General features: G+C 45.7%; 1 protein-coding gene across 4 annotated transcripts; it reads left to right on the top strand.

The window, feature by feature from the left end:
- Positions 1–2827: 2827 nt before the first annotated feature.
- Positions 2828–22962, top strand: ELOF1 (elongation factor 1). Of its 4 annotated transcripts, none has more exons than XM_085600578.1 (4): positions 2828–2965; positions 3136–3260; positions 21031–21101; positions 21678–22962. In XM_085600578.1, the coding sequence occupies exons 2-4, from the start codon at positions 3145–3147 to the stop codon at positions 21740–21742; spliced, it is 252 nt and encodes an 83-aa protein (XP_085456704.1). In that variant the 5' UTR covers positions 2828–2965; positions 3136–3144; the 3' UTR covers positions 21743–22962. The 4 variants fall into 4 exon arrangements, with proteins under 4 accessions (XP_085456704.1, XP_085456705.1, XP_085456706.1 ...); XM_085600579.1 differs by having other exon boundaries at positions 2830–2965; positions 3139–3260; XM_085600580.1 differs by having other exon boundaries at positions 2835–2952.
- The last annotated feature ends 823 nt before the right edge of the window (positions 22963–23785 follow it).

Here is a 23785-nt window from a genome sequence, read left to right as displayed (position 1 = left end):
AAAACCAATTCAAAAGCGGTCGCCAGTGTATGTGAATCCCTATCTCAACTGTGAGACTGTTCTCCTGCTTCCCAATTCTATTAAATACAAATTATGTAAAAAGAACATCCCTTTCTGAGCTGCACGGCTCATTCTACCCACGTTTCACATGCAGATATGAAATACTGATGGGTTGGGTTTCCCGGAATTCAACTGGTTGAGAGGTAGAGAGGTGTCGAGAGGTGGAGGTGTAGAGAGAGGTAGAGAGCGAGGTAGAAAGAGAGGTAGAGAGGTGTAAAGAGGTAGAGGTAGAGAGGGAGAGGTAGAGGTGGAGAGGTAGAGCGAGAGGTAGAGAGAGATAGAGATCTAGAGAGCGATAGAGAGATAGGTAGAGCGAGAGAGAGGTAGGGGGTAGAGGTAGAGAGAGGTAGAAAGGTAGAGAGGCAGAAAGGTAGAGAGAGGTAGAGCGGTAGAGAGAGAGATAGAGAGGTTGAGAAAGAGGTAGAGAGAGAGGTGTAGAGAGAGGTAGAGAGCGAGAGGCAGAGAGAGAGAGGTAGAGGTAGAGAGAGAGGTAGAAAGGTAGAGAGAGAGAGAGGTAGAGCGGTAGAGAGAGAGAGGTAGAGAGCGAGAGAGAGAGGTAGAGAAGTAGAGGGAGAGAGGTAGAGAGAGAGAGAGGTAGAAAGGTAGAGGTAGAGAGAGAGAGAGGTAGAAATGTGTTCATTGATTAGAATAGGCCTGGCAAACAGTAAGCTGAAGATTGTATTTTGAGGTTTATTTATTTTGCGTTTTTTGCAGTGCCACATGACTTAGGCCATTGAATAGGGTGATGCTGCATTAAAAAACGACCTTCATATTTATAGACAGTCAGGGTTAGGAACTTTGAGGTTTTGCTATAGTTTCTGACTGTGATTTTCTATAATACACCGGTTTGAACGTTGAACTTCATTAGCTGTGTAAACTTGCTAGTGATATTCCATCTGAAACCGGTCTTCACACCACCCCTTGAGTAAACCTTGACTGCTCGGTCGCCAGTTCCAAATGAGAGCCAAGGAAATCATGAGTACAATATCGAGAACCCAGAAGCCGTAGAGAGAACATGACAGCAGCCTTTGGTATTGCAAGGTCCTCCCTAGAACAACAGGATCTGGATGGACAACCCGACTGACAGGAGGGATTAAGAAGCGAAAGAGAGGAGACAGAGGAAGGAAGAAAGTGAGAGGAGGGAATAAGAATAAAATAAAAGAGGTAATGGAGACGGTAAGAAGAGGTGGGTAGAGTCAGGAAGGGAGGAAGGGGAAATGGAAGGAAGAAAGGGTGCAGAGATAAAGCATGAAGTTGTGAATGGCTGGAGAAGAGGAGGAATATGCAGAAGGCGAGATCGTGGAGTGAAAGAAGACTGGTTGACGAAGGACAAAATAAGAGGGAGGGTGGGAGGAGAATCGAGGACAAGGAGTGATGGAGAGAGTGGGGAAATGGAAAGAACGGGTGAAGAGGAGGGAAGGAAAGCGTGAGGGGAGCAAAGGAGTGCAGGCGAGAAAGATGACAAAAGAGGAAGAGTAGGGGAGAGGCAGGGCAGTATAAAGGGTGATTGCGTGAAGAAAGGGGGTGACCAAATAAAGATGGGAAGAGAGACATGGCTGTAGAAAGCAAAACATGTTATGACGCTTGAAAGTGTAACCAGTGATCGAAGCGCATTAAACAAGCACAAGCGAGGCAGGCTGCCGGCAGCAGGGGGAGGAGCGCGCGGCAGCAGGGGGGAGGAGAGGGCTGTGCGATTCCCTTGCGAGAGCGATAATTGCTACCATATGGCGGCGCTCGATCCCGCAAGGGAATCACCACACGTGCACACGTTGCCATTGAAGGAAATGGAACGCGTGCACTTTTTAGCCTGAAAAAGGCCCTCGATGGCTCTTTCCTATGCAGCGCATGCGCGGGCGAGACCTAAGAACTCCAGGGTTTATTTACAGGCCCCTTGTGGTGCCAGTACGTCACTTTAAAATGGCGAAAAAGTGACTTATCGGCGGCTCAAACATACATGCCAACCCTCCCGATTCAGGCTGGAGACTACCGATTTCAAGGCTAGTCTCCCGCCTGAAAGCAAAAACCGGAGTCCTCGGGGGTTTCAGCTGACAGGGCTTGGTATTGTGTAAGGTGCTAATTCTTCCAGCAATAGTCAGAGTGGAGATGCAGGGGCTCTAGAAGGGGTGAAAAACCAACAGAGCCTCATTAACAAGCCAATGGTCTTTTAAAGACCTGTGAAGTACTTGGGGGGGCGGGGGGGGGGCTGCGTGAGTGCCCGTGAAGGGGGGGGGGGGTGTATGCACTGCCTGCACCCTGCCAGGTCAGTGCACAACACTTACTTGCATCACCCTCTCTCCGCCTGCCGTGGCGCTCCATGCTTCTGAAAGGTAAGAAAAAAACGTGTATTTGCGTTTCAAATGTCCGATCCTGCAGCAGCACACTTCCAAAGCCCATACATAACAGTAACCCGATTCAAGGCCCCATTCTCCCGATTTTCTTTTTTAAATCTCCCACTTTGCTCTTCTGAAATGTTGGCATCTATGCTCAAAGGGCTTGTAGAATAGCCCGCCCGCCGCCTCGAAGTGACACTGAGTTACTCCATTTCTTATTTATTTATTGAGTTCTGGGCGGCACAGGGCCGATTTGAACATTACACGAAATAGAATTCGGATCTTTCGCGACCTTTCTTCCGCCCCTTGCATTGGGCCACAGCCAATCACGTGTTAGTTACTTGAACCACTCACAGGGCATATTGAAATAAGCTGCTCAGCTGCCCTTCAGCCAATCGGATCTCAGAGACAACACAATCCGCGGCTCGCCTTTCGGCCAATAGATGACTCCGCGAATAGTGCTCGTGGTCTTTGCGATGTTCTCTGTTTCCGGTTCCTGTCTCGCGTCGTACGGAACGTGGACTTGTTGTTTTTGGAGTCCCGGTGGCGAAGAAAATCACACGTGAGGCCCAGAGGTGCGTCGTCGTGAAGAGAAAGAGTGTTTTGTTTTGAGACACGGTGATGCGTTTGAGAGTGTGTGGAGAAACTGAGGCAGTAAAGCTTTAAAGTGTTTTGATAAGGGAGTGTTGTTGGCGTGGGGAGGGAAGGGGTGGCTTGTTTGATTTATTTCTGGGTTTTTTCTCAGTAGGTCAAGATGGGTCGCCGTAAATCAAAACGAAAACCCCCTCCCAAGAAGAAGATGACCGGGAATTTGGATACTCAGTTTACCTGTCCCTTTTGTAACCACGAGAAGTCCTGCGACGTAAAAATGTAAGAAGGTGGGAATTCTTTTAAATGTAACCGGGCCAGTGAATGTTTCATGTTCAGCCACTGACTGCTGCCTATAGAGACTTGTTCACAGAATGAGGCAATGAAGAGCGTCTCTAAGACCAGCTCTCAACATTTGACCCACCCATTCTATGTTTGTTTGACTTGTGTTTGTATGGGGCGAAAATGCATATGCATTAGGATGTTTTCAAATGTTTTTGTGCAAGGCCACAAAATACACATATAATTTCCCATGTGTGGGATTATTGTTTCGTCTAGCAGTGTAAGGTCGCCAACAGCACTTTAAATGCCTACGGTTTCTGAAGTTTGAAAGCAATGCGTAAATGTGGCGACTGTGCTGCCCACTTAGGTTACATTCTAGGCTTTCTACTTTCAACAAGAAGATGGTATCGCCAACTTATATTTCTTTAAGAAAGATGCATTCTTTTTAAGGATAGTTATGTCAGTGTATACCGTCTATATTCAAGGCTGCAGTCCTTGCTATCTTTTAGGCACCAGATTGCTTTGGCTAGAGTGCCTGATGCTTACGTTATGAAGCATAATGTTGTTGATGAACAACTGATTAACTGCCTAAACAGCCGAGGCTTATGAAAGTCTGTGTCTTAGCGAGCGAACCTTTATTCGCATATACATTTTGTAATTTTTCACAAATGTAGATTAGCCAGAAGGAATGGTCCCAGGTAAAAGAAATATTCAGCACTTTTATTGAGTGATCACTCGCACGCAGTGTGTGAAAGCTTATAAGGAACTGCACAGGTTAAAATGTCCCAGTTAATTTGATCCATGGCATCTATCTAGATACATATGCAATATTTAAATAAACATGATGCAATATGGATTCATATCATCATTGCATGATTACAGTAGCAGAGTAGTTGGTGCTGCATTACAACTCAGTCAGTATGTAGTATTATGCATGCACCCGGGAGAGATCAAGGATGCGTTTGTTAATTTACCACTGTAGATATATTTTCACTTTAACGGAGAAAACAATACTTTATTGTTACAGCAGTTGTAATTGAATGTAGCAGTAGTTGTAATGGAATATAACAGCAGTTGGCCCCTTCACATCACTATAGATAGAAAAAGAAAAACACACCCAAATTAAATTTCGGAGGCAGGAGAGACAAGTGTTTGGTGCTATTTTCTTATGTGAAATCCAAAGCCAATCTGTTATATATTACAGAAGCGGTTTATTAAAATATTCAGGCTTCCAGCCACTGTGCACAAAATAACCTAACAAGACACGTCATTCTCTCTAAGTGCTGTAATTGGTCCGAGGGTAACATGATCCATCTAACAAGAGCACTAGTGAGAATGTTCCTTTTTTGCTCGCCTCTCGGACCTCGATATCTGGTTAACAAAAACTCACTACTATATGTGTCGCACAGCTAACAAATAATTCTCTGCCGTCCTTGGTCAAAAGGTGCAAGTTTCATCTAGGCTAGCAAATGAATGGGTGTGGCCACTGTTGAAGAAGGATTCTTTGTGGAGAGAGCGAAGGGGCCTTTGCTAAAGCTGTATCTGTGCTCTACAATTTCTGACGTCTCCTCTTGTGCGCCTCTGGGTCTTAGGACTGCATATGATATCAAGGCTTCTGACGTGCAGAGAAGGTCAAAGGTGTCGGTGAGAGCAATTACCCTTTAACAAGCCTCTAACAATTGCCGCAGTGAGACTTGAGAGGGAGTGGGGGCTGTTCGACACCGAATGGAGCAGATGAAGTCTGTTGTGATGTACAGCTCCATCCAGTATCCTTGACCTCATGGTGACAATCACAGTGCCTGTCATAATACCGGGCGTGAGCGGGGCGTGGCATGGAACTACCATACCTTTCTCTGTGAGGTTGAGAAGGCAATACTTTAACACATAAGTAAGTCTGCCTATCACACAGCAGAAGGTTTGGCAGAGGCTAAAGTTAGATATAACCTTACTCTCTAAAGTGGTAGCTTGGTCGAGTAGTAAGGCAGTATCAGAGAACAGTGTCAAGCATTTCTTGTACACACTCAGTCAGCAAATGGTCTCTCACACTCCATAACTGAACTCTAGGCCAATGGTTTATATAAAAAATGTGTTTTATTTTAGAACCAACAATAGGTATTAAAATACTTTCTCAAGATGAGAGGCTTTAGTTAAATACTTTTGCAATGTGCAATTGACTTTTGTAGATAGTTACAGGTTGTTGCAATAGGCAACACCATTTTCAAACACAATAATACATTGAGCTCAATGGAAGCTTTAAGTTATTTGCAATAGATTACTTTCAGGATTACTTTTCTAACTCCAGGACTGGATTCTAGATTCAGTCCAGGGACAGTTCTTGGAAACAGGTGAGTAAAGTCGACTTAGTTACTGTTGTGATTTTTAGGCAATATTTTGCTATTTTAAAAGTTGACACTTAAAAGAAATTTCATAGAACACAGTGAATGATTCCCTATGGGAGAAAATTCAAGTTACAGGTAAAGTATGTTCTCGTTACTTTAGTAATCCAGTACTGGGCTCCTAGGCTCAGTACTGGGACCTCAATCTAAAACAGGTAAGCAATTACGTTTTCAGAGTTGGTACGATTTTTAAAGAATATTTGTAGTTTGCAAAATTCGACAGAATAAATTTCACAGAAAAACAGTCAATGATTTCCTATGGAAGAAAATTGGGTTAATGGTACGTACGGTTGTGAGTACTTTTCAGGGTCAGTGCTGGGCACCAAGATCCAGCACTGTGATCTCTCCTAATAGCAGGTGAGTATTTTCTTTTCCGTTACTCTGTTTGATTTTAGGTGAATATTTTAAGTTTTATGAACTCCACACTTAGAAGAAACCAGTCAATGTTACCCTATGGAGGAACATTGGGTTATCGGCTTTTGGGTAAGTACTCGACTGGCAGAGTTAAGGTTCTGGGCACACTCTGGGGTCTCCCAGGGTCAGGTAACTACAGTTGTTACACCCTCAGCGGCACAGGGGCAGCCGGGTGCAGAGTGAATTAGGCCCAATGTTATCCTATGTGAGGCAGGGGGACCTTGGTTGGTGGCTGTTGACTAGCAGGACACGCGGCTGTGGGAGCTGGGCTCCTGGTCACTTGCTCAGGGCAAATGGGGAAGTAGATAGGTGTAGAGGTTACACTGTCAGGCCACTCGGGCGGCTGGGCGCAGGGTGCTTTTGAGCCTTCGGGCGCTCAATGGATTTCAGTGGGAAAGCTCCTGGTTGAACAAAGGCTGCATGCTCGGGGACGAAGATTCTTCAGGTGCCACCACCACATCGAGAGGTAAGTTGGGTAGTTGGAGGATTGATAGGTACCCAGGAGTTGGGCACAGTGGGCTGCCGGGTGCAGGGGTGCCTTTTGGTGTTGGGAAATCTTACCCTCTGATAGCGGTTGGGGGGGGGGGGGTACCTGGTTCTGAGGCTGCAGGCGTTGTTAGGAGCATCAAGGTGAGTCCTTGGGTGCAGGATTCGGGGTCACAGTCGCCGGTGGGATGTCCTAGGGAGTCTTCGTTCACTCTGGCACAGGCCAGGTTTGGCGGGTGCAGAGTGTGCAGGGTTTGCCGTTCCGGGCTGATGCCAGGGGTTAGAAGCTGGTTTTGAGCAGAGCCTCTGCTCATGGGAGTCCCAGGTGCTTAGAGCCAAAAGGTAGCCAGGTCCTCTGGGGTTTGTGAGGTTGCTGGCCACAAGAGGTGCCGGGATGTAGCAGGTTCGAGGGTCGACAGGCCGGTAGGGCTGGGGCCAAAGCAGTTGGTGTCTTCCTCTTCTTAGCAGCTACACGGCAGGGCTTCTTTCTTCTTGCTCTTCTTTGTTTTTCGGAAACTGGAATCTCAGGAAGGAAGGTTAAGGGTGCCCCTAAATACTAGAATTAGGGACGTTACAGGTAGGTAAAGGGCAGGGACCAATGTGTCCCTGCCCTGGGGTGGGTACACCCCCTATCCTGCCACACTCTGTGGGAGTGGGGCAGTAGCCTAGTTCTGATTGGGCAGGGCTTCCCATCTTGAAGATGGTGAGTACCCGGAGATGTGCTTCACCTCACCTCCCCCAACTGAGGGGTGGGGATGGCACGCTGGCACATCCCCTGTCCTTATTTGGGGTTTCCGGCCAGTCTTCCCGCCAGAGTGGGGGTTAGAACCGGTGGGGGCCAGTTTGTTGGGGAAACTCACAGAGGTGGCATGCCTTTGAATCTTCCCCCTGTCCATCCTGGGGGAGGAGACCTAGCACCTTGCCCAGGATGTGCATTGTTGCAGGCCCAGGAGAGCGGGGGCTCTCCTGCCCAGGGGTCCAGCAACATGTCTGCTGTGTGGCAGCCTCCCTGACCAGACGTGGATTGTAGGTTAGGTTTCAGGGGGCATCTCTAAGATGCCCTCTGTGGGGGCTTTGTACATTAAATCCCACACTGGCATCAGTGCGGGTTTAATGTGCTGAGAAGTTTGATACCAAACTTCTCAGTGTTGCCATTATGGTGCTGTGGAGTTCGTGTTTGACGACCTCTCAGCACCATGTACTCTTAAATGGCAGCATTGCACTTAGTGCCCAGGAATGGACCTGGGTACTGTAGGGGCACAGGGCTCATGCTCCTGTACCCACACCACTGGCATAGGGCACCCAGCTAGAGGGGTGGCTGATGTATGCCAGTGTAGGTGGTGGGCATGGCACACAGGGATGTGTGCTATGTTGACTCTGTTTTGTCTTGTACCCAGACACTCAGCCTGCAAGGGCAGTGTGTGGGTGGTAGGGTACAGGGCCTCTAAGGGTGGCACAATGAGTGCTGCAGCCCTTAGAGGCCTTCCCTGGTCACAAGGCCCTGAGTACCATTTACCAGGGGCTGACATGTGGCCTGCGTTTGCCAATTTGGGTTTGATTTTTTTAGGGAAGGAACATAGTCCCTGGGCACCTGATCGGCAAGAGTCCAAGGTACACTCAAAGTACATTCAGCAATTCAGCAAAAAGTGGGGGCATACCATGCAAGAAAGATGGCACTTTCTCACAATTACTCAACGTGCTTAACTTGTAGGTATACAGGGATATGTATACCTACGAGTTTATCACGTTCAAGTAAAAGTCAGTTGGGATCCACTAGAAGGTCTTGCGGAGGGTGTTGAAGCAGCTGGAGGTGACGGAGTTGACTTGTTGGTGCATGGTGAGAGATGTCGAGTACGATGACGAGGTTCTTGGCGTGGTCTGAGTGGGGTAGCTGGGCGTCCGAGGGCGGTCGTCCACCAGGTGCTGTTCCATGCAGAAGGGGTGGTGACGAGGACTTCTGTCTTCTCGGCGTTGAGCTTCAGGCAGCTGTTGGTCATCCAGACTGCGACGTCTTGCATTCTTTTCTGGAAGTTGAGTTTGGCAGTAATGGGGTCTTTGGTGAGGATGAGCTGGCTGTCCTCGGCGTAGGATACGATATTGAGGCCGTGTTGTCGGATGATGGCTGCGAGGGGGGCCATGTAGATGTTGAAGAGGGTGGGGTTCAGGGATGAACCCTGTGTGACTCCGCAGGTCATTTTCGTGGGGTTGGAGAGGAAGGGTGGAACTCTGATCCTTTGGCTTCTTCCGGTGAGGATTGATCGGATCCAGTCCAGGGCTGTTCCTTGTATGCCTGCGTGGTGTAGTCTATGCCTGCGTCGTGTAGTCTGGCGACTAGTGTGCGGTGGGAGATGGTGTCGAAGGCCGCTGATAGGTCTTGTAGGATGAGGGCTGCGGAGTGGCCTTGGTCCAGGAGGGTGAGAATGTCTGTGGCGGCAAGTAGGGCGGTCTCTGGTGTGGTTGCTTTGGAATCCAGATTGGGAACGGGTTGAGGATGGTGTTCTCTTCAATGAATCGTCCGTTTCCTGTTGACTGTTTTCTCTGCAACTTTGGCTGCATATGGGGAGGAGTGAGATGGGCCGCTAGTTCTTGAGGCCGTTTGGGTCAGCTGTGGGCTTCTTGAGCAGGGGTCTAATGCGTGCTTCCAGTCGTCTGGGAAGGTGCCAGTTTTGAAGGTGGTTTTGATGGTGCGGTGTAGTTCGGGTGCGATGGCGGCCGCAGCTCTGTGGTAGATGTGAGGGGGGGGGCAGGGGTCGGTGGTGGCCCCCATGTGGATGCTTTTCATGGTCGAGGCGGTGTCTTCAGCCGTGATCGGTGTCCAGTTGGAGATGGTGGGCTGGCTGGAGTTTCTGTGGGCGGGTGTGTCTGTGGCGACTGGTGGATGGTCGATGAAGTTGTAGAGGTTTTTGATCTTGAGGTGGAAATAGGATCCAAGCTTGTTGCAGAGGTCTTGTGCTGGGGTGATGTCTGTGGCTCCGCTGCGTGGGTTGTTGAATTCTTGAATGACACTGAAAAGTTCCTTGGAATTGGCCAGGACTTTCTTCTGGATGAAGTTCCTCTTGGTGGCTCTAATCTGGTTGTGGTAGTCATGGCGTCCTTGTAGGTGGTGTGGTTTTCGGCTGTCTTGGTTTTTCTCCAGGCATCTGCAAGTGTGTCTGGCTTTTTGGAGAGCAGTGGTGGGTGAACCAGGCGGCTTTCCTGGGGTTGTGTAGCGGGGCGAGCTCGTCTGCGCAGTTGGAGAACCAGGTGTGGAGTTCTCTGGCTGCGTCGTTCGCGTCGGGTGCCCAGGTGTGGTTGTCTCGGGTGAGGGTGGAGTTAAGTTGCTAGTCGGTAACCATGCTCCAGTTTCTTTGTAGTGGGTGTGGGGCTGGTTTGGGTGCCTTCGGTTTGTTGATGGCGAAGTGTATGCAGTGGTGGTCGGTCCATGGCGGCTGCATTGTGTGGCTGAATTGGATGCGGTTTCCTGCTGCGAAGATGGGGTCGAGGGTGTGTCCTGCTCTGTGGGTTGGTGTGTTGACAAGTTGTGTAAGTCCGATGCTGGCTAGGTTGTCACGTAGGATAGTGGAGTTGGGGTCGTCGAGGTGGAAGTTCTTGTCTCCAATGAGTGTGTAGTTTGTTGAGGTGGCGGCGTGGGGTGTGATGAAGTCGGTGATGGTGGCGAAGGGTGTCCGGGGGTCTGTAGAAGAGAGTTCCTCGGAGAGTGGCTTTGGGGATGGTCTGGATCTGGAAGTGCAGGTGTTCGGCGGAGGGGAAGGTTTCGCTGGAGGTGGTGAGGCGGACTGTGCTCTTGTGGGAGATGGCGAGGCCCTCTTCTGGGTGGTTGGGGCGGTCTTCCCTCTGGATCTTGTATCCGTCTGGGATGGCGGTGCTGATGTCGGGGGTGGAGGATGCATTGGTCCAGGTCTCCGTGAAGAAAACTATGCCGGGCGAGAGATTAGAGTAGGTTCCAGATTTCCATAGCATGTTTGTGTACGGAGCGTATGTTGAGGAGGATGCATTTTAGGGTGTCGCTGGTGCAGGCGTCTGCGGTGTTGGAGGCTGGGGTGGGGGTGAGGGTCTGGCGGCAGTGGAGGCAGGCGAAATGGCCATTGGTCGTGTCCGGCGAGGCCTGTTGGCATTCTCGAAGTCTTCCAGGGTTGAGTGCGAGGAGGGTGGTGGTGTCGTAGCAATGGGTAGTGGGATGTCCAGGGTTCCTGGCACTGGGCGCAGACGGGTTTGCCTGCGGCTGCCATCAAGTAGGGGAGGTGGAAGAGAGGAGAGGCTGGGATGCGAGGGAATGGGGAGGGGGGGGGAGAGGGGCGGCGGCGAAAGGAACAGGCTGGCACGAAAAAATAAAAACAGTGGTGGAATTAGAGCAAGACACAGATGGGCACAATAACAGTGGCACAACAGGGGAAAAATAAGAAAAAACCGTGGAGAAAGGTTACGTGGTTGCAGACAGCCTGGTCTCAGTTGGAGCGGGCAGCAGGCGCGGGAGTGAGCAGCAGCCTCGAACCTCCCAAGGAGGAGGTTGGGGTCTGGAGGCAAGAGACGGCACAGCAGAGCTGCGGGTAGAGAGTGGACCTAGACTAAGAATCAAATTCTCATTGTAAAAACCATAACAGTACAGTGATGTTATGTCTACTGCTGTCACTCTACAAGCCCAACATCTCTTCGCTACTTCTGCTACACACCCCTGTATCTCTTCACTATTGTATCTCTACATTCTCAGCGACTTAACTGCACTATTTCTTTATAGTCCGGATATCTTCAGTATCGCCACCATGCATGTATCTAATAACTGCTATCTCTCTACAGAAAGCTTTCCTTAACTAGTAGCAAGTTCTTAGTACCGAAAAGCTTGGAGGCACCTGCTCCATAGCCTCCATATTTTCTTTCTAATTTCTGAACAGACCCTGCATCTAGCCACTATCTTATTTAGTTAGTCTTGACATCTCTTCACTGCCCAGTATTTCTACAGACCCTGCATCTCTTCTCAGCCACATAGCTCACATGTTGTCAGGTTAGTGAATAGGGGCACAGGGAGAATGTGATGTCACCAAGGTCAGATAGTTTGCTAAAGTAGGATTAGCAGTACTATATGCTCCAAATGCTATAACTTAACCCCCATATTATATTTTGGTGTCTAGACCATGTGACTAGCAGCTGCTGGGCCCACTAATATTATGTACAGTTTTATTTTATGACTATTTCCTTGCAGCTTTCAGATTACCTCCAAATACTCCAAGTCCTGAGAAAGAAGGAAATGCCGGGATACACTTGAAAAGTGTTTAAAAGTGTACCGTTTGGCCAATGGAAGAGGTTTGGATTTAAAAAAAAAGTTTTAATTTTATTTAAAGGTTCCACAGATTCAGGTTGACACGCCATACCACAACTGGGTGGCAGGATTACGGACAACCCTTTCCCAGAATGAAACCCTCAAAATGCTCTCCGTGACTCCAGGCCTCCCTTACCCAGCAAACCTCTTGTAATGTGCCCATCTGTCACTCTACATTCAGTCTCCTACTTTAGCTCCACAGCATTTCTAATTAGCTTCAGCATTCCTGCACAAATGATGTTTAAATTAAGAAGCGTTCTCTCCCCCCCCCCTCCTCTAATTGTTTTGTTGGGACTATTTTCAGACTGATTTTGAAACGAAACGCGAGAGAACTTCAGAAGTTGATGGGGCACTCCACAAACCCAACCCCCACACTGACTACCACCAGACTATTATTTGACTATCATCACTCATATCAGAATGTTGCTGTTAATTGTTTACTGACAATACACTGCCAGGTATGGTTTTTTTTTAATTCTTTTTTTTTTTTATATCCTGGGCTCTACTATGCGATTGATCAGTGTCTGGAAGCAGCACTTGCTGCTGTTTCCTGAACACCCAACATGTTTTTATTTTTTAAAGTTCAAAGCCTAACAGACAGCGCAGCTCTCCGGTTGATAAAGAATTCTTGGGGATATTCTGAAATTTGACCTAGGAATGCATTTTGCCCCCTGCTTACTATTGGCTTTGTGGTTTCTAACTCACATTTGTTTGCTTTCTATGTGCGGTCTCTGTTTCAGGCTGTTCAGCATATCTTACTCAATGGATCTTTATTCTGCTATATATAATCTACTGGCAGTCGCCAGTAGATAGTTAGAGTTACAACCTAGTTTCCATAGGAATTCTATTTTGAATAACTTTTGCGCCGGTTGACGAATCCTTGCGAAATTTTCAAAACGAATGGGGTGCTCCGTTCAGCTCCTACCCTGAAAGTCTCGGGGTGATTCGTCAAGCGGGGGCCGAGAAAAAGGGGGGTCCCAAAACGCGTTTTCCCCATGCATTTTTCCATAGGACCTTTAGTCGCAGCTACAGCCCGAACGGCTGAACAGAATTACGTGAAATTTGGCAGAGGTAGCCATAAGGTCAAGGAAGTGCCTTTTGCAGGTCTGGTGTAAATCTGTTCAGTATTTCCTGAGAAAATAGCATTTAAAAGCATATCAATATCTATACGCGCGCACCGTGTGCGCACAGTGCGCGCACCCTGCCGTGCGCGAGCGCAATTCTGATTGGTTGTTAGATGTCGGTAAACATTCGAATCGGTCGAAACCAGGAAGTGTCTGCCGCCATTTTGTCTCTCGCAGTCTGAGGGAGTGAAAAAAAAAAGGTGGAGAACGTGAAAAGGGGGCAGAGTGGACAGTTCCTGACCCCCTAGCCTTGGTCAGGGGGTCACAGAAGGACACCCCCCCCCCCCCCGGGCGAATTTTTTTTTTTTTAAATCGCGAGGTGTGCGCACGGCTAACCGTGGGTGCTCGGTGCGCAAACCGCACCGAGCGCCCACAGCGCGCGCACGGTGAAAAACCTGAAAAACATAAAAATAAATACATAACTTAGCATTTAAAAAACCGTACAAATTCACTGAAAAAACCATAGGTTTCACAAACGTTATAGTTACGAATTAGCATTTAAAAAACCTTGCAAATTCACTTATGAAACCATAGGTTTCACACGTTATAGTTAGCTGGACATTTCACTCGTAAAAAACCAATGAAATTCCCCTGTTATAGTTAGTGCAGGCAACTATAACTCACGCAACCGCAATCCTCTGCTGATGACGTCAGATATTACATCACTGATGACATGTGTCTTTATGAAAAATAAATATTTGTAATATATGTATAGCTAAAGATTAATGGAAGAAGACCTGGGTAAATAAGTGTCTAAATACAGTGATGTAATATCTGACGTCATCAGCAGAGGATTGCGGTCGCGTGAGTTATAGTTGCCTGCACTAACTATAACGGGGGAATTTCATTGGTTTTTTATGAGTGAAATGTCCAGCTAACTAAAACATGTGTGAAACCTATGGTTTTTTAAGTGAATTTGCAAGGTTTTTTAAATGCTAATTCGTAACTATAACGTGTGTAAAACCTATGGTTTTTTCAGTGAATATATATATATATATATATATATATATATATATATATATATATCCATAAGAGCAAACAAAAAAATAATATTCATCTGTACCATTTCTAGAAGTAAAAATCTTTACATATCTTAATACATTGAATACATTGCTCACTGTTAGATCTGGAATCTTTTTCGCGTGTTTTCCCCAGTCTTTTTGCCTCAGACCTCCTGATTTGACTATGTGTTGCATTTTGTTTTTCTTGGTGTAAAAACTCTGGGCACTTTACCACTGCTGACCAGTGCTAAAGTGCAAGTGCTTCATGTCTAAAATGTAATAGTATTTGATTTCTCCATGATTGGCATACATGATTTACTAGTAACTTCCTAGTACAGTGCACCATGTGTGCTAACGGCCTGTAAATCAAATGCTGCTAGTGGGTCCGCAGCATTGATTGTGCTACTCACATGAGTAGCCCTGCAAACGTGTCTCAGGCCTGCCACTGCAGCGTCTGTGTGTGCAGTTTTACACTGCCATTTCGACCTGGCAAGTGCACCCACTTGCAAGGCCTAAGCCTTCCCTTTTTATTACATGTAAGGCAACCCTAAGGAGTTCCCAAGGTAGCCCCGTCGGCAGGGGGCTGTGAATCTAAAAGGTAGGTCATGTACTATTGTGTTTTATGTGTCTTGGTAGACAAAAACTCCTTATTTAGTTTTTTACTACAGTAAGACCTATCTCTCCCATAGGTTAGCATTACCTTGTAACATCTTGCAAGTGTATCTTCCAATTGGAAGCTGATAGAGAATTGGAGTTTAAGATCTCTGGACTCACAATTTAAAAATGCATCCATTAGTGAAGTTGGTTTTTAAATTGCATGTCCGAAAAGGCCACTTTTAGAAATGTACAACACACAGGGTTGGGCTCTTATATTCCGTTTGGCTGAGCCACCTAAAAATCCAACAAACACCAATGCCAAAACTGGCTCTCCTTTGAAATCTACAATTAATCCAAGACTGTTATATTCGATAAAAGTGGTCACTTTAATCTTTTTGCAACACCTAACCAACACTTTCATTATTTTTTGTCACACATAGAAAACCATATACAATTGGTCAACAAAATCAGTACACACAAGTGCATACATATAAGTAGTACTCAACACAAAAAAACATGAATACAATACATTAGTAGGTCAGTGCTTATTTTACAATGTCCAGAGCACAACCTAAAGGGGAATGTATTTGAATACCCTTATAAAACAAATTAATAAAGTTCAGCTGCTCACTAATTTTATGGACAATGAGCCTCTGCCTACACGAAATTTTTTCACCAGGTTTAGATCTTTCACTACACTAATTGTTAATTCCCTGAAATTCGACGTGGGAGAGCTTTGAAAAAAGTTTCCATGGAATGCTGCACAGGGTAATTTCAAAAGGTGAGGAATCCACAGGAAGATGCTGTATCCACCAGAAAAATGGTTACCGAAGGTAACTTGTTCGTCTTTCCTGTGGAGCATAGCCCGTTTACTGTATTCTTCCATGAGTGCTTGCTTTCTGTAAACAGACCTTTTTATATTTTGTTTTTATCTTGACGCATGTGCCCTGCATTCATAGGCTGAGGTCAGATGTGAGGCTCTGTCTTTCGAGAAATCTGTGTTTCTCTGACTTCAAAGTGAGAGGCTTTATGTGACAATCTAGGGTGTGAAATGAAAGGCTTTTTTTCTAGCACACAACAGAATGTTAATGTCTGCAAATGAACTGTGCAAATATTTCAGAATACATCCGAATTAGGAAAGCAGAAATGAAGATTATTTTTGTAATTCTGAAGTGTGGTCTAAACCTATATTTTAATACAATGAAAACCAATCCGTGCATTAGTTGAAGCCATTTCCACACATCGTTTATGCGCTTTATAGTTTTTAGAAAAACTATGTCTGTGCAAATGCAATGGTCCTTTCAATTAAAAATGTGTTGTCTGTAATGGCAGTGCGCTACCACACCATGTACACTCCACTCTACACTCCTAACTTGCTGAAAACCAGCCATTCTGGTGTGCAACATGGTGAAAACACATTGGCAAAACAAATGGCTCTTGCGACCTATTGACCGTTCCAATGCTTGTTCATCATGATCAGCTTTGACTTGTTATTGAGTGGAGGCTAACGGACTGTAGCCCTACTTGGTTAGCGTTTACTCCCTAGTTACTGTAAACATCAGACATTCATGTATTTACAAAAAATAAAACTGGAGGAAAGACTTCGGACTACAAGTTCAGGGCTGCCTGGTCGGCATTGAGCAGACTGTGGGTAAGTCATAAGAGCTAAGAAACCGATTACAGTTGTTATCCGGTAAGTGCATCAAGCAGACAGATTTTATTGGAATCCTGTCTTCGACACATAGAGTAATAACTATTGTTTCTACTCTTATCTATGTACCCACACTCTGGGCACCAGCACCATTGTATCTATGTCTCGGTTTACCTTTTCGTGGTGCTCGGGCAGGCAGGTGAGCAGCACGTCGCGCTAGACCAGAGGTCTTCAAACTTTTGGATGCCGAGACCCCCCTGTCAACATTTTGAGGTGTAAGGACCCCTCCTGACAAATTTCTAAACCTGCTGACTAAATTGTGTAGGGTGAAAATGTAAATGAGGTTATGTGATGCAGCGTACTTTGGGATAGCATTGCTTCATTATTTAGACATTTGTTACACACAGTAACACTGTGGGGAGATTTCACCCAATCAGTACCCATTTATAACCAAAATATAGCAATTATCATCCGCAAGATTTCTAGTCAACCTTTGAGAAGGGCCTTCCACTCTGCAGGAATACGTGCTGCCACATTAGAAGCTCACCTGCCCCTGGCCGAGAGAAGCAGGGGTCCCTTAAAACCCTGGCAGTTTTGTGCAGAGTTAAACAGTTTACCCATGCAGCTTTCCTCTCACCCCTCCCTTCCATCCCTCTCTCCTCTCCTAACCCCGGATCCCTCTCTCACTTTGCAGGCTATTTTCTGTCACCCCTTTTTACAACTTCTGAATTCTCCCCATTCAACCTCTCACTTCACCTTTAATCACCTCTTGCCATTCTGTCCTTTCACTGCCCTCATCTCTAACAGTCTCTCACATTTATCTCATGGCCTCTCTGGCGCCGTCACCTCCCGTGCCCCTCAGCACTTCTCATTCACCTCGTCTCTCCATTCAAATTTTTGTCTATTTGTATCTTACACCTCTCCAGTCCCCCCCCCCCCCCCCCCCCCATTCCTCTTTCACATCTCCCCTTTGTTCTAACAGAAGCCCTCCCCTTTGGATCACACTCACTTCTTGCGTGTCCACACTTCTCTTTGGCACTTCACATTTCTCCTCATCCCTGACCTCTTCAATCAAATTCTCTCACTCCCTTGCTGTCCTCTCTCATCCTCTCATCACCAAGCATACGGGTCGGACCCGTGTGCTCCTATCGGCATATGCCACTCTGCTTATTGTTCCCTAATTCAAGAAGGCATGAGTTATCTGTCTCGCGGTTTTGATGCAGGCCGCGCAGTTATGGAACGTGCACCCTCCTTTGCTTCGCTCCACCAAGAATCTATTATCCTTAGCCCCAGGACATCTTTTGGTAACAGTAGTGCATTGCAGATGTAAATAATAGGCAGAAGCAGGGGAGCCACTAGACCAGAACTTCAGGGGGGGCTAACACTCCCAGTCAGGGCTGGTCCTAACACTGGTCGCACCCGGTGCAACAGTCTTTTTTGTTGCCCCACCCCCGTTTCCTCCTTGTCCATGAATTCCTTCACTGCCACTCACCAACAATGCACCACATCTCTCTATAGCACCTTTCTGGCAAACATTTCATTTTTTTATAGCACTACTCATAGTTTACTCACACATTTCTGTGATCGGCATGGTACATATTCTTTGTAGCAGGCACATTAACCCTCTGCACTGTGTGGGTGACAAGAGTGCCCATGTGAGTGCACGGTGAGCGATGCAACAGTGTGAGAGTAGGGTAAGAGGAGTGACTGCAGGGTGAGTGAGGTGGCGTATGAATTTGGGTGCGGATGCAAGTTCAGAATGGGACGAATGAATGTATGATTACTGAAGGGCTTGTTTGAGTGAGTTGCATATTGAGTAGTGAGGGGGGACAGGTGAGTGAAGTGTCACATGAGTGCAGGGTAAGTAGTGTGCTTGTGTGACTGCAGGGTGAGGTATAGGGTGAACAACGCAAGTGCATTGTGAGTGCAAAGTGATCACTGTGAGTGCAGGGTGAGCGTGAAAGTGAAGGGCGAGAATGAGGAATGAGTTGTCTGAATGCGGGTGCATTCCCAGACACTTGAAGTAAGTCAGCCTGTTATTGACGGCGGCGTAGAGTTTAAGATCTAAGTTAAAGTATTGCGGCATTAATTGGGGATCGAGGGTGAAGGAAATAATGTGCTGATCCTGCAACAAACTTCCAGCCCTATGTTTAGGGTTGCCAGCTGATTATTTTGATGGCCCAGTCGGTACAAAAAAAGCAGTCCCTTAAAGCGGTATTTTCAGTACTTATCTGTGCATACTTCGAACAGCAAATATAAATAGAAAGCACTTTTAATTGTGTTCTAGGGCTGCCTCAATGATCCATGACTGATAATTAAAGAGAACAAAGACAGGAAAGTCATATAACGAACGCATACATACTTTATTTCTAAGTTTATTTAGTACCAAGAGGAGGTCTTTGCAGGCTCTTTAAACACATGGCAGGCATTTTTCTTTTGGCAAACCTACTTTGTATTCCTTTCCATGAAATGCATTCTCACACTACAGCAGGAAATGTAAAAGACAAAGTAAGGAATAGGCTGAGTGGGGACCCAGGGGGTACTGGAACCAGGGATAAAACCTAAGCCTCTGTAACCAGTTTGCAAAGGCATGTAAAAATGCAAATGGTCTTTAAAGACCTGTGAAAAACAGGGGGGTGCCGGAGATAAGACTCCAGACACTGCCCAGCTGAGCCCCCAGCAGCTCGAGTTTCACTGCAGCAGCCCGGACTGAAACACAGGACGGGGAAAGACGGAGGGGGGGGGGGGGCTGAAGCCCTTGGGCCTGGGCAGAAGTGTGACTGGGAAGGTGCGACCCCCTTTGCATCACTTCACGGCCCCCCTGGGGGTCGCACCCCACAGTTTGAAGACCCCTGCCGTAGACGGACAAAAAGAAAGGAGGGCCACGTAGATGGAGCTCAAGTTAAAGTACAGGCTCAGGATGGTGCTGTGGGGATGAAGTCAGCAGAACTCTGTGACCCTTAAATTTGTCACATTAACTGGTGTTATTGCTGCAGGATTGAGCAGCCTCATGAGGGCAGGTCAGAAGGTCACAGCAGGGCCGTCGTTGGTAGCACTTCACTCCAATGACAAAGCTGTGTATAGTGTGGTGAAAGGCATCACAGAAACATGCAGGTGCTGTCTGTTCTGTTATGTCACTGGTGCCTTGCCTGGGTGATAGGCCGTAGTTTGGGCGTTGTGGTATGAAGACTACCGTGAAGAGCATAGCCCTCCAACCTTTTTTAAGAGTCCTTTGTTTACTACATTCTATTAGGACATATGAGCCCAGATAGCTTGTTCACATTTTAGGTGCAGTTTGCAGAAAAAGGTGGTCTGTATTTGAAAGATGCCGATACAGTAGGTCTTTTTTTTTCCACTAGAAAGGGAAGCGCCTTTTTTTTGTGTGTTAATTACGAACTTGGTGATATTTTAGAGATCTCGGTTTGGCACAGTAGGAAACATTGGTCTAGCCTTTTAACCCCTTAACTGGGACGCAAGTGCGGGAGAATTAAAGAGTGGGCTAGGCTGCGTCGGCCAACGGACGTGCGCAGCACCAGGGAGGTAGTGCTTGCGTTGGCCGATGCAAGCACCGAAAAGGTTAAATACTTCTGTGCAGCTACGTCTCTCCTAAACAGTGTACATGTGTGATTATTGTTCCCGTTAATATGTATATCAAATATATATATATATATATCACTGTATGAGACTTGGATGTATGTACCTGTTCCACAAAGATTATTCTTTTAACCAAAGTCATTTGATTTTTTATAAGTGGATCAGGAAGTTCAGATATTTCCCAAATAGGCGTTTAGTTGAATGGATAATCGTAATATAGGCTTTTAGTTAAATGGATAATCTCAGAGATACTTTTTCTTAGATAATTGCTGCTGTTGTAATATTAAATGCTACTTGGTTACAATTAAAATCCACAAAATATTTATGTGGAATGTATGTTTACTTGACTTTCATTTTAAAACTGGTCTTGGAGCATTTGTATTATCACAAGACGCTGCTCTCAATGTAACTCGTAATTTTATTAACTGTTAGCATTTTTATTTAAAACAAGTTCTCAATGTTTTCCTCAAATATCAAACTGCTTGTTTAATGCTTACTAATCACATTGGCTTTGGATAGTTTAATGTTACATTATTGTGCATTGTTTTAAAGTTTCCATTTTCTTTACACTGTGCTATATCGTACGGTGAAGAATCTCTACGCTCTTATTTGCCACATGTTCATTCACGTTTTAGTTTCTGTTGGGCTCCAACTGAGCATGCCAAACCTACTTGGCCAGTCCTGTCTCTTCATCAATGCGGTGTCCCTTTTCCAGAGTCTTAAAGTCTACCTTTTATAAAGCTTTTAAATATGCCTTTGCATGTGTGGAGATCAGAGCTCTGCTTGGAAGTATCGAGTAACTCGCTGCCTTCTCCAGGTCACCTTAAGATCTGCTTTTGTCACCTCTTTAGTTGTAGACTTCAAAGTCTCACTTTACTTTAAAGGTATGTCTCTCCACTTTGCGACTTTTGTAATGGCATTGAAGAAATATTGGCTTCTTAGATCCTTAGCTTTTTGAATGCCTACTGATGCTTATTCAGAATGCCTCCCTAGCCTGTAATTGGCATACCCTGTATCCTGATAGATGATGTATGTTTTTCTGGTCAGTTAAGCTGTCTGGTTTTTTTCAACCTAATTTGAAAACCTGGATTCTCTTCGGAAAACAACTTCATCACAGTCCATGTTCTTAATGGGACAACCACTGCAATAACTTCAGTCTTTCATTTCCTCTTACCCGTTTTTCTTTCTTTCAGGGATCGAGCTCGAAATACAGGGGTGATTTCCTGTACCGTGTGTCTAGAAGAATTTCAAACTCCCATAACTTGTATCCTTTGTCAGGGTTGATGGAGGTGGGGGCACCCCATTTAAGAGTGGTTGGTATTTTGGAATTATATATTGTGTTGTGTGTATTCTTAGTTGTGTACTTTGGTGCATTTGAATCATAGAATATATTTAGGAAGAGGAAAGGGATCCCAATGGTTTAGTGTTGAAAAGCATGAACTGTTTCTTCTTCCCAAACTAGAATTACAGGTACCTTTGTGCTTGCATAGCTGAGGGGGCTAGAGTCCAGGACAGAGTCAGTAGGGAGAGCTGTGCGAGTCTCTGGGCTGGAATAGCAGGTACTACTTTACATCTGGAATGAGGTGCAATATAGCGGACAAGTTCTGCGTTGGCGTAGGCAGTTACTTGTCTAGAATGAGTATTGAAAGAAATTTAAGAGTGGAGTAGGGCACTGCTGGGCTATATTGATGTACTTTTTGTATTTGCGATGTATGCTCCTTTTACAAATGTCCTTTCCTCCTCTCTTCTGTCTATTTAACTGCTGCTCCTATTTTGGACACTGCCTTTGAGTTGCCTTCTCAAGTGATCACTTGTATTTTCCTTGACATAAGGCTGTCAGATCTCTCGGAAGCAGTGGATGTATACAGTGATTGGATAGATGCATGTGAAGCAGCCAATCAGTAGCATTGGTGCGGCGGCTCCCTGCAGATTTTGAGCTCTTTCCCCAAACTGTTGGCGTCTTGACTGATTCAACAAGCCAATGGCCAAGTTGAATGCTGCAACTCTTCATGTTTGTTGAGTTGACTTTTTCGGGGAGTTTGATGAACATCCTTGTGCTCCTTGGTAGTTTTGTCAATAGAAGGGTAAGAACAGAGTTCTTGCTGATGAGAGCAGTCGCATTAAAAACATTCCACTAGTGCTGAAAGACACAATTTTCACCAAGTAGTTGGTTGTGTTCAAAAATTGTAAATAAACAGTGTAACGCATACTAAAAAGGATTGCTGTCTAGCAGCTTTTTAGATGTCTGTCCTGTCAGTTCTCAGGCACGAGACCCTTTGTCGGTCCTTGTTTTTTCACACCCACTACCGAAGCATTCTTAAGCATTCAGTTAATTCCTCTTGAGCCAACAACCGCCCCCCCCCCCCCCCCCCCCCCCAAACAATTTCTGGATATGGAATCTTCTTGCCTCACTTGTAACTGTTAGTCATGGCTTGCTTTTGTGTGTTAACTACACTAGTGTGGTAGGTTGTGATAAAGCAGTATCGCATCTGGTTTATCAGGCTACTTTAACCCCCAAACCTCTTCTGTATGCGACTGCTTCCACAACAGTGCAACTCTGAAAGGGATGTTTGTTGCCCACTTGCATTGGGGAGTTAAGGGATGTCCATTCTCTCCCTCTCCAATTGCGCCCCTATGGGTTCAACCCTATCATGGTTTCTGCCTGCCCGTGAGCAACCATCTGATGCAAATATTTTTTTGTTGAATGTCATGTAAAAAAATAAATCCGGATTTCCCCATGTGTAGGAGGAATCTACGCCAAATATGTGATTAAAATTCCAAAATGATTGCTGGAACATCAAAAACCCCTTGCAGTAACATGGCACCGACTGCAGTTATTTTTTTTCCTTCATTTTTAATTCATTTGAACTCAAACTGATGTGATCCTTCATGGGTGGTGACCAATATTAATAAATATACTATAGTCAGATGCTTTTCCTCTGTCACGGTCTTAAACCAGAATAGGATTTGATTGAAGTGTATGGTATTTTAGAATACCACCGTATCGGAAAACCAGAGGCTACAACTGTATTTTGTTCAGTTTTTCTTACAAGTTGGAAGAGGCTGTTTAGTTGGGGTTGAAGTAAAGTTTGTCTGAACTGTTCATTAAACAACATTAACATGGAGTCTCTGTATCAACAATCTTCCTTCTTAAAGCCCTTAATGGTTTTTGGAACCTGCAATCGAGGTTTGCTTGCAGGAGTATAATTTATTCCCCACTTGTTTTTACTTGAATTTTGTGTGCAGCACTGGTTCAATGAGTGAAAGCTGGGGTGATGAGTTATGCCTGGTACAGTAGGAACAAGGTAAAGTGCATGGCAGCACCATCAAGGAAGAAATAACCACTAGTTACATCTATTTGTAATTGAATAACACATTGTGAAAAAATGGGTGAATGGTTGGGGTGGGTGGGCTCTTCTCCAGCTACAACCACAGTCCTTGTTAAGATGAACCATATAACTTATTAAATTAACCTGTGCTTTAATGATTTGGTAGATTGGCACAAAAGCAGTCCGGTTTAATTTAGAGGCACTGTTAAATATATATGCCACACAAACAGTAATAAAGTGAAAACATAACAGAAGAGTGATCTCGCACCAATTTAGAAAAATAGAGTACAATTTATTAAATGAAATGACAAAACAAATGAAACACAATTCATAGATACAGAGATATGCAAATTTAAAAGTTTGATTCAAAGTGGCACCAAGAAGCAGAGCGCGTTAACTGTCGGTGGTTGGTCGTGTTAACCTGGGACAAAGCCGCACTTTCAGGCCGACTGGGATAAAGCACGGACTTGATACAAGGAGCCAGTTAGTCTCACTGACAAAGTTAGCTTCTTAACATCCAGCACACACAAACACACGGACAGTGGACCAATTCTCCTACAGAGGCACCAACTTCAGTAATAAAACCAGTACAATATTAAACCAGTCTGTGTGCACGCTT

The sequence above is a fragment of the Triturus cristatus genome, chromosome 4_2 (assembly GCF_964204655.1).
Source record: "Triturus cristatus chromosome 4_2, aTriCri1.1, whole genome shotgun sequence".
In the NCBI taxonomy this organism is placed as follows: domain Eukaryota; kingdom Metazoa; phylum Chordata; class Amphibia; order Caudata; family Salamandridae; genus Triturus; species Triturus cristatus.
This window is presented reverse-complemented; position numbering and strand designations above follow the sequence as displayed.

What these genes read in the sequence shown, in the direction of transcription:
- ELOF1 (XM_085600578.1), top strand. Translation starts at nt 3,145, where the DNA reads ATGGGTCGCCGTAAATCAAAACGAAAACCCCCTCCCAAGAAGAAGATG. An exon ending in AAGTCCTGCGACGTAAAAAT is followed by an intron (nt 3,261 to 21,030) that starts GTAAGAAGGTGG and finishes TCTTTCTTTCAG; the next exon opens with GGATCGAGCTCGAAATACAG. An exon ending in ATTTCAAACTCCCATAACTT is followed by an intron (nt 21,102 to 21,677) that starts GTATCCTTTGTC and finishes TAAGGCTGTCAG; the next exon opens with ATCTCTCGGAAGCAGTGGAT.